At 43.4% G+C, this 10718-nt stretch overlaps 1 protein-coding gene across 4 annotated transcripts in view; it reads right to left on the bottom strand.

The window, feature by feature from the left end:
* CFAP91 (cilia and flagella associated protein 91) overlaps window positions 1-10447 on the bottom strand; it is a 60491-nt gene extending 50044 nt beyond the window's left edge. The window contains exons 1-4 of one of the 4 annotated variants that reach the window (XM_034788640.1): window positions 10309-10447; window positions 9068-9144; window positions 5716-5873; window positions 1853-1936 (exon numbers count right to left, since the gene is read on the bottom strand). In XM_034788640.1, coding sequence (XP_034644531.1) covers window positions 1853-1936; window positions 5716-5873; window positions 9068-9144; window positions 10309-10426 — 437 coding nt within the window. In that variant the 5' untranslated portion in view covers window positions 10427-10447. Of the gene's footprint in view, window positions 1-1852; window positions 1937-5715; window positions 5874-9067; window positions 9145-9746; window positions 9801-9828; window positions 10096-10308 lie in introns of those variants that run through there. The other 3 variants (XM_034788649.1, XM_034788658.1, XM_034788665.1) reach the window with 3 other exon arrangements.
* Between the last annotated feature and the right edge of the window lie 271 nt (window positions 10448-10718).

The following is a 10718-nucleotide window of genomic DNA, read 5'->3' on the forward strand; positions in this document are numbered from 1 at the left end:
TATATATATATATATATATATATATATATTAGTTAGGACTGAGAGACACAATACTAAGACTGGTTGGCTCAGATGTGGGTCTACTACTATACTGTCCCACTACAAAGTTCTCCCCTTGTCCATTACTATATATTTTTCTCCCCACCAAAAAAACACTTGCCTTGAAAACCTTCACATAATATGAGGGGTGTGTGATGACATAGTCCAATTCACATTCACTATTTATAAAGTTATGCACTGGTTTATTGTGATGTTCAGTGTTGTTCATACAAGTCTCACCTCTCTAGCTCACTCTGACCTTTCTAGCTTTTTCCCCCCCTACAAAAAGATATTACCCCAGAAATTAGAACTTGAGAACACCTATCAGGCCATGTTATCCCACTACCCCAGATTAGTGCTTGAAGAGTTTACTGGCCTAGTTTAGCAGCCATTGTCTCAGAATTTTTTAGCATTAACAACTAATACTTAAAAACAGCTTTGAATTCTATCTGCCAAAGAATTAAAGTGGCAGAAAAATTTTGAGTGATAGAAGCTCTCAAGATAGCAGCTGCTAAAATCATGTTGTAATTCAAGTTGGGGTTGAACAGCAAGAGAGTTACCAGAATAAGGTTACTATTGAGTGTATTCTTGGCATTGTACGTATGTTTGGGTTTCTTTAAACCCTGTGGGAATCCGGAAGTGGAATCCTATGACATAAATCAGCTTTAAAGGTCAACCATATTTTAAGTTTATCTAATATGATTGTTTCCTTCAGTGCAGTAAGATAGTTTTAAGGTGAAATGTGCTTGAAGTCCTAAGTATTATAATTATTGTTACTTGGGGGGAGGGATAGTTCAGTGGTTTGAGCATTGGCCTGCTAAACCCAGGGTTGTGAGTTCAATCCTTGAGGGGGCCATTTAGGGATCTGGGGCAAAAATCTGTGGGGGCATTGATCCTGCTTTGAGCAACAGGCTGGACTAGATGACCTCCTGAGGTCCCTTCCAACCCTGATATTCTATAATATTAATTAATAATTCCTCCTTAGAAACATACACTAGGAATTTCCATGTCAGAGGAGACTAATATTAACCTAGTTTCATTACCAAGCTTTCCTAATAAGCCTCTTTAAGAGGCTTTTTAAAGTTTAAGTTAAAATTGTGGCAATGAACAAGCCAGTCTGTCTTCCTTTTGCTAAAATAACTCTAAACATCTTTGATTCCTTTTAACCAGACTAGCAAAATGTGAGAAATTTTGGAAAACTGGATTTAAAAGGGGCTAAGTTTATTAATAGCATAACACAAGTCCCCTGAAGTAAAGGAAGTTGAGCCTGCACACATCAGCAATGAATATGTGCCAAATTGGAAACTTGTGTATCATGGCATTTAGCAGTTGTTTCAAGTCCTATACTAACTCTTGAGACCAACACCAGGGCTGCAGTGGAATTCTAGGGGAGGTGCAGTTCTGAAAGAGGAGTCATTCTTCTGATGAAAAGTTAAATTGTAGTTCCCTCTGCTTGTTTCAGTGGTAGCAAAACTGAAGTTAAAAATCCCTCTTTTATATTTCCAAGAGACTGGAAAACCACAATAGCTGGGTCAGCTGCATCTCTCTCTTGGTATGACTGGGTCTAATGCCAAAGGCTATGCGTGAGCAACCGCTAAGCACAGCCTGGCTGTTGCACTTGCTTACACAAGTTAAGTATTTCACATTTTTTCAGTGCTCAGTCATACAATGGGCCAGATTCTACTCTCAATGGCACCAGTGTTGCAGAGCAGCTCCACTGATGTCACTGGAGTTACACCAGTGTCAGAGGCAGAGTGACTGAGATTGGAATTTGGCCTATTCCATATCTGGTAGTCGTTAATTCATTCCTTACCGTTCAAAATACTTGTAGCGGTTCCTTCCATTAATTTCAGGATCTTCATACACAATTTGAGGAATCTGAAGAGAAGGTTGAGATCTAAAAAGCCGAAAAAGATAAAAACAGATCAAAATATTTTCAGAGAGTATGTTCAGAATAGTTCTGATTTTTTTTTAAAAGATACTTTTTTAACTATACTTCAATATTTATTATTTCACTCTGGACTTCCACAGCTGCGTCATCAAAACATACACGCCTCAAACTCTATAATGAAGTAGCAGCAAACACCCATACCTACATAAGTAAGATTGAGATTATGCATTTACATTACTCTATAGTCTCTCACATAACACTGCAGCTCTAAACTTAATGGAAATTTTGCACTGTGAATATATAAAAATCAGTCATTTATTACTTCTGTTAAAATAAAATTCGGGCCTAGAGACTATTGCTCAAAGAAAATTAACCAGCTGGAAAATCTGAATTTATAAAATTCTGTTACTTTTATTTGTAGGTGTGGGCGTGCAAAAGAATCTGAATATATTTGTATGGTACAAAATACAAGGGAGGGGATGCAGCAAATGAAGGGGAAGAGTCACCCTGTCCTGTCTACCTAAAAAATGGCTAAACAGATTTTGATTGAACCTGGAAATGACAGGCTGGCTCTAAAATTTTCATTCTGCATTCTCCAACAGTAAAGAAGAATTAGGCTGACCTTGTGGATAGCTTAAGGAGTGTACTGGCTGGAATAAAGCCTTTGTAAAAACAGCCAATACTCCCCCCCCCACACCCTAATTGCCCATCCTGGAGAACCCAACACTGAGCTTGAAGTAGGGCAACAGACGATCTATAATTTCCTGTCCATGTCTTCTTGGGGGTTGTACATTATTTAGAGAGCTTGGGAGGCCATGAATGAAAGAGGTTACAGAAAGGAAATAGCAACAGAGGGTCCTGTGGCACCTTTGAGACTAACAGAAGTACTGGGAGCATAAGCTTTCGTGGGTAAGAACCTCACTTCTTCAGATGCAAGTAATGGAAATCTCCAGAGGCAGGTATAAATCAGTGTGGAGAAAGGAAATAGAGTTCCCTGAAAAACCTCATGCCACAGCACCAGCTAAGAACCCTGGGTAATTCATTCCACAAGTTCAAAAAGTTACACTTTGCCCTTTTTAAGACCATCTTTGGCAACTTACCAGAAGCCTGAAACTAATTTATATAAAATGGAGCAGTTTGTTGTTGTCCTAATTTTAAATCCAGAGGTGTGGCTTACAGAGACATAAACACCAGTAGGAAATGTGGTTTGACTATTTGGATTGAACAGAACACTGCCTGCTGTGATCTGCTGAGTCCAAGAACCTCACATCACAGGCTCAAGAGTTGCATTCTGGAACTCAGAGACTCACAGTTTAGCCAACCACTACCACAAACACTGGACAGAATGAGGCTTCATCAACCTTCTCTGGTGTACAATACATTGCAGAGGTTGTTTTAAATCATCCTTTCTCAGCACCTGCCCCAATGTATTGCAACAAAATAATATTTGGGTCAAGATGCTAGTACCTGAACCTGAAATGCTTTCTTGGCTCTGACAAACCTTTCATTGCAAAATTTTGCTTACAGTTCAAATCAGTTAATTGAGCTGATGGCTTTTGCTACTGGCATTGTCTCCACACGTCAGAGTGCTTCTCCATTCAGATGAATTCTTATTTCATTCAGCACGTGGGCACTTATTTTCATGATCTAACTGTATTAGCATAAGCTCATTATAGTACAGTTATAGCCATAATAGGGACTAGGCAAATAGCCCCTTCTTACTACACAGATCTGCTCCTTGTGTATCCTTGAGTTACATCTGCTGACTTTACTGACACAAACAAGCATTTACTCCTGTTAGCCCTGCAAAACCAACACAGCTACTGGCGAGCAATCTGGGTTACATTCTGTCTCTTGCATCAGCAACACTATCAACTAGAGCTGACATGGACATTATTCATTAATTTCTTTAATGTTTTATTTAAAAAAAATCTGTTCAAATTCCAACAAATTTCAAGCAGTTCTACTGTCAATTAACTTTCTGTTGCAAAATTACTACTAATGGAAGTATAAGAGGCAGAAAAAGCCCAGTTAGATTTTCAAGTCCTGGGTGCAGTTTGAGGTGCTCAAAGTTAGAAAAAAAATCACCTTTTAGTTTGTAAAATGAGGAGATATACTTTGGGAATCACTAAACAAGAATAGGTATGGAAACCTGCATGTCACTCTGACAGTCACTGTTTCACTATTGTTAATTATACTTTAAAGCTCAATCACTTTCAACCATAAGGAGATACATCACAAAACCAGGTCAGAGTCTAGAGGCAGCTTGTTGACACGGTTAGCGCAAGAAGTAAATTTGAGAACAGCCAGTGCTGCTGTCACCTGCTACTTTCATGCTGGTACAAAGATGATAAGATCGGAAGGCACCACTGTGATGATCTAGTCTGATCTCCTGTATAACACAGGGTATAGGAGTTCCCCCAAATTAATTCCTGTTTAAACTAGCATATATATTTTAGAAAAACATCTAATCTTGATTTAAAAGTTGCCAGCCAGTGATGGAGACTCCACCATGGGCCTTGGTAAATTGTTCCGATCGTTAATTACCCCCACTGTTAAAAATGTACATCTTATTTCTAATCTGAATCTGGCAAGCTTCAACTTCTGACCAAAATAAGCTGAGAGGAAAAGAGCACAGCAGTGATATTTAAAACTTGAAAGTATAACATAAAAACTTGATAGAGTAAAGAATTAGTTCTTGTATGCTTAAAAAAAAAAAACAACCCTGTTAAGTCTTCATCCAGGCCAACATCCCTCCTTATCTGACTACTGTCTAGCCCTTACAAATAGCCTCTCTGAGTCCCAGCTCTTCCGATAGTGCTCCCAGTTTTCTGACAAGCTCAAGTATCTCCTCACATCACTCCATTAGCTCTTGATTCATTTCAGGATCCAATTCAAAATTGCTCTCTTTGATTTTAAACCCCTCCACGGACATGACACAGCCTATTGTACTTTTCAAACCTTGTGTTCCTTTCCCTACTCTTTCTGCATGCCTAGCACTATTCTCTTTTCTATCCCTCCATGTGAACTGGTGCAGAATCTCTTTCTTCTGCAGTTCATATTGTCTGACTGGAACAACCTCTCTATCCTCAGCTCCCTCTTCCTCTGTACCTTAATTCTTTGAAGTGGTTTGGGAAGTAAGTTTATATGCAACATGTTATTCAAAATAATATTGTGTTATTTTGTTAACTGATATAGCACCCGTTGTACAGTGTCCCAGATTCGCACAAGGGAAAAAAATAACAAAACCATATTTAAACAACTCTAGTCCAAATGGACCAGGTAATCAGCAACTCTAGTCAAAACAAATAAGGCAGGCTAAGGAAAAGAGACCAAACAAGATGGGGCTTCTGAAAAGGGGAAGGTAAATAATGGTCAGATGCTGACTTAAATAGGAAGGCCTCACACAGAATCTTGAATACAGATACAGAGGGACTCCAGACTTTGATTCACTAAAGCACTTAAACACATGCTGAAGTACTTTGCTGAATTGGGATCCTAATGGACATATTCCAGGAGAGAGTTCCTCAAACAGGTCTCCTGCACTAAAAAGGCCCTGCCCTAGTCCAGTCCAAATGAAACCTTGGGATGCATAGCAAGGACAATCCAGTCAGCTTCAGCGTGGGAGGGACAAAGGAGAAAGACTATCACTTAAGCAGGTCCAGCCTGGATCACTGAAGTTTTCACAGCTCACATTGAAAACAAGAGCTTTAAATAACTATGTATTTTTTTTTAAATAAATATGTATTTTTTTTTTAAATATAGTCCAATGGTAGGACACTTACCTAGCAAGCTGCTGAAGAACCTCTAGGCGCTGCTGGGCCCTGCCTCTCCACCTTCGGTCAATAAATGGAGGCACAGGATTTCTTTCCTCCAAATGCAGATTGTACCAGGGATAATGGATCAGGCTGCTAAACATGGTTTTAAAAATCGGCATCTTTTTCTAATTTTAATATGTAGACAAGAGAAATGGCGGCAGTTATTTAGAAATTCCATGAAACACTAAAGAGATCATTGCTTCAACTAGTGTTTTTGAGTCTATATGTAAACAAGGCATGAGTAATATATAGAGATTAAACAAGTTACTGTGAATTACAGAGCTATAAATCTGGGTGGTACAGGTGACGGCAAGCTCTAATGACATCAATCAGTAAGAGAGTGCTTCCCAAAATGAGGCATATACAGGACTAAAAGGCAGGGGCATGGAGAGGCTAAGTATCAACCTATGTAGCTGCAAAGAACTCCTGGAAAATGTGGCCTAAGTATAACCGATGCAGCTACATTTGTCTAAGTTGGCAGAAAGCCTGAAATTAGCTCTAAGATATGAATTGCCCCATTTATTTCAGTGGGTGCTAACTCAGAAGCCCAATTAATGTACTGCAAGGTTATGCCTACATTGCAGCTGGGAGGTGTGATTTCCAGTGCAGGCAAACAGACCCCGTTGGCCTGGCTAGCTGCCAGAGTCCAAGCCCACCTGACCACTGGAGTCTGAGCTCAGGAGACTAGCCCGAGCTGCTGCCTGTGTTGCAACATCCACACTGCTATTTTCAGCATGCTAGCTCAAGCAGAGATAGCACAAGTCTCTATAGTTACCCAGGCTGGGAATCACACTTCTCAACCGCAGTACAGACATATGCTAAATGTCAACATTGTGCTACAGATGCCCCCTGACTTACGCAATCGTTCTGTTCCGGAAAGCCTTGTGTAACTCGAATTTTGCATAAGTCGGAAACATATACCCATACGTTACGCAAAAATTTCCGCAACTCGAAAATCCTATTTCTGGTTTATGGAACATTTTCTGTAAGTGCAAATTTGCGTTAAGTCAGGTCTTGCGTAACCCGGGGAGCATCTGTATTTTACTATTCATCAAAGTATGTAAAAAAGGAAAGGAAGTGTCATACTATGAAGATCTATACAATCTACTCTATATGATGGCTCATTATGACTAAGCCTTTAACAAAAGATGGCAAGGTTGAACAGTGGCACCATTTGTTTCATTTTCCTGAAGGAGGACTCAACTTTCAAAGTTTGGGAAATGGTGTCATAAAGTTATCACAACCACCCTCATCCCATCAGATGACATTATAGCCGCAGAATTCAAAACCATCTTGTTTTGTATTATATACCAGACAGCAGCTTATTCAGATAGTCAGAGCTGTGGATAAGCACATTTTAAACAAATCAAAAGGAAAAAATAAACAGGATGGTGGAACATGGAATTTGGCTAAACAGGGATTTTGACACAAAGGGGAGATTTTCAAATAAGTGATGCACTTTGGGCCTAAATTTGGATCCTGGGGTTTTCAGACAAGAGGGAATACCCCATACATAGGCTAGACATATAGCAGCCAATATACAAGGGCTCCCTTTCAGAAATCTGGTGTTTCTGAGACTAACCACTATCAGAAGGGTGCATCATCAGACATTTTAAACAAAAAATGCACTCAGATCTAGGAGTGAAAGATTTGTGGGTATTTCTATGCTCTTTGCTACCTGCACGGAAGCCACACCAGAAACCATAGTGACAGCAGAGTCCAACAGGGTCAACAACTTGGTGTAACTGGTAGATTCTCATCATGCCATTTACACCCTTGACTTACGGGACTGAGACAATGTCTACACTACATACATTACACCAGCACAACTGTAAGGTCTCCCATGTAGCCATTCTATGCCAGCTGGAGAGAGCTCTTCCACCAGCTTAACTAAACCACCCCCAAGAAGCAGCAGTAGCTATGTTGGCACTTTTGTCAGTGAAACTTACGTTGGTCAGAGTTTGTTTTTTTCACATCCCTGCCTGACAAAAGTTTTGCTGACAAAAGTGCTAGTGTAGACAAAGTCTGAGTGAAAACACAACTGTGACCTTGCGCAAGTCACATTACTCTCTGTGTGCCTTAGCCACCCATCTGTAAAATGGGGATACTAGTACTTCCCTGCCTCATTAGGGTTTTGTGGGGATAAATAAAGATTATGTGACTCTCAGATACTACAGTAATGGGGGCATACACACACTAGATCAATTAGAGCTAGCGTGAATATAAATATTAGCAGTCACGGTAGCATGGACAGCAGCACAGCTTAGCTGGGTTGAGTACAAACCCAGCCGAACTCCATAGATACATATTCGGCATGGCTTAGCTGTGCTGCCACTGGTACCTATTTATACTTGCACTAGGTCTCATTGAGCTACTGTAAGTACATCTAGGGAAGCTGAGAATCCCACCCCCAGAGGTACTGTGAGTACATGTAGGCAAGGTGGGAATCCCCTAGAGTTGCCTCCAGGATTGTCCTGGAGTCTCCAGGAATTAAAGATTATGTCATGTGATGAAACCTCCAGGAATCCATCCAACCAAAATTGGCAACCCTAGAATCCCACCGCTAGCTAGTACTGTAGACGTAGCCATAGAGGATATCAAAAAACTTCAGAGAAACAGCGTTTAGGATAAGTGGGAGGGAGGAGACAGGAAACAGGCTTTGAATAATACATTTTTATTGGCTCCATTGCATGGAAGGCGTCAGCTTGCTTTAGAAGGGTGGTGCGTCAAGAGTTTAATGCCTCCCAACCTACTCATTCAGGAAAAGTCTGAATAAACCCAGGAGGACAAAACCAAAGTTCCTTGTTTGTCAAACTTTGATTCACTGGACTTGTATCACATCCCTTTTTCTTTTGCATTCTGCTTAAATGGCTCACCTGCAGCTATCAAGATAAGTAAGGGGCATTGTGTGAAACACTACTTACAGTTCAAATGCTCTGTTAAAAAAAACAGCGCAATAACCCAATTCTTCTGTCTAAAACTTTCCTTAATGAGCCATAGACCAGTTGTCAGAGATATCCAGGGGTCCCATTCTCAAGCACTGATACATGACGTAGAGATTAGGAATAGAACATAGATCTGTTTATTTCTAGACTACTAGTATAAAGTCAACCCAAGACAGTGGTGACTATTAGTTATTAAACTATTCTTGTGTTAGGTATAAATGATTTTATTTCTTTACAGAGCTTGTGCTGGTCTAAAGAAGTTAAGATTGCTCAGGTGCAATCAAGTTTTTTACATATATATTCATATTCCTTTAATATAGGGAAGAATGTGGGAAAAACCTCTCCTGAAGATGTCTCAGGCTGAAACAACCTACCATCTTGTCAGACATGAGATGAGCCTGGACATTCGCCTTTGCATGGTCCTTCTCACTTGATAACACATACAAGGGATCTGAAATATAAGCAATCAGGTAGATTCAAAGAAAGTGAACGGAATATTAACTGGGCTCCTCTTGACAAGAAGTCAGTTTTGCCACTTCACAGAATAAACAAGACACAGAAATAAAAATGAGCAAGCACACTTTTACACATCTGACCGCCCCCCCGCGAGTCAGCCTCGATGCTGCTGCTGTAGGGAGTGGACCACGCTCTGGTGGGGAGAAATTAAAGCCTCATAATTTTTAAAATACTCTGCTGGTAACCTTTAAAAACATTAAACGGTGGCTACGGCCGTGAATGGAAGTAGCAGGGATAGCTCAGTGGTTTGAGCATTGGCCTGCTAAACCCAGGGTTGTGAGTTCAATCCNAGGGATAGCTCAGTGGTTTGAGCATTGGCCTGCTAAACCCAGGGTTGGGAGTTCAATCCTTGAGGGGGCCACTTGGGAATCTGGAGCAAAATCAGTACTTGGTCCTGCTAGTGAAGGCAGGGGGCTGGACTCGATGACCTTTCAGGGTCCCTTCCAGTTCTAGGAGATAGGATATCTCCATTATTATTTATTTATTTATTTATTTGCTGCTTCCCTATGGAATGAAGCGCCAGGCATGACCTTGCACATCCGCAGGTGACTCCATGCTCCGCCCACGCCTTTTCCCCTACAGCTGCTTTCAGCCTTTGAATTTCATCTCTTCCCCCCACCCGCGTACTCAGAGGCGCCTCCCTTTCCTCTTCCAGATCCGCTTTTCCAGCCTAGTCTCCCAGCGCCGACTGACGGCTCCGCAGCACGTCCCAGGCTGTCTCAGCGGCTCCTCCTGCGGCCGCCGGCTGCATCCCACCACGCGGGCCCGGCCATGCTGCAGCCCAACGCGCGCGGCGCTGGACGTGGGGTGGCGGCCGGCCCCTGTCGCACAGCTCGAGCGACTCCCGCCGGACGCGGGGCCCGGCCATGCCCAGCCCGCCCCTCCCCCAGCGAACCCGACCGGGGCCGGGCTGCGCGAGCCCGCGCGCGAGGTGTGTGCGTAGGGGGCGGACCCCCGCGAGCCCGCCCGGCCTATCAGGGGTTGCGGGGCCCCGTCGCTAACCCGCCCCCTCTGCTGCCGCCCGGGCGGGGCCTGCGGGGTTGGCGCCGCCCCCGCTCGGTCCCTGGGCCAAGCCGGCCCCAGGGCCGCTCGCCGGTACCGTATAGGAAGTCGAAGGCTCTGCTGGGGGCCATGTGCGAGCGGTACCGGCCCCCGGGGCTCGGGCCCCCGCCGCCCGTCGGGTCCTGCACCGTCCCGATCACCGCGTAGCTGCTCATCCCGACCGCCGCGCCCGGGCGCTGGGTGCCGTTCCCATGGCAACGGGGCCGGGCGGGGCTTCCATCCTGAGGGGCGGGGCTCGCTCTGGGCACGTGGAGCGGGGGGAGGCAGCGGGCGCTTCCCACTCGGCCCCCTCCGCTCCGTCCCAGCTCTTTATCCACCGTGCCCCTCCCCCGTCTACTCCAGCACCGCTCCACGTTCTGCCCCCCCATACATTATATTGAGGGTCCCCCGCCCCCCCCAGCAGGAAGAGAGCGGGACTTGGGAGCAGCCGAAACAGGACAGGGCAGC

This window comes from Trachemys scripta, chromosome 1 (assembly GCF_013100865.1).
Source record: "Trachemys scripta elegans isolate TJP31775 chromosome 1, CAS_Tse_1.0, whole genome shotgun sequence".
In the NCBI taxonomy this organism is placed as follows: domain Eukaryota; kingdom Metazoa; phylum Chordata; order Testudines; family Emydidae; genus Trachemys; species Trachemys scripta.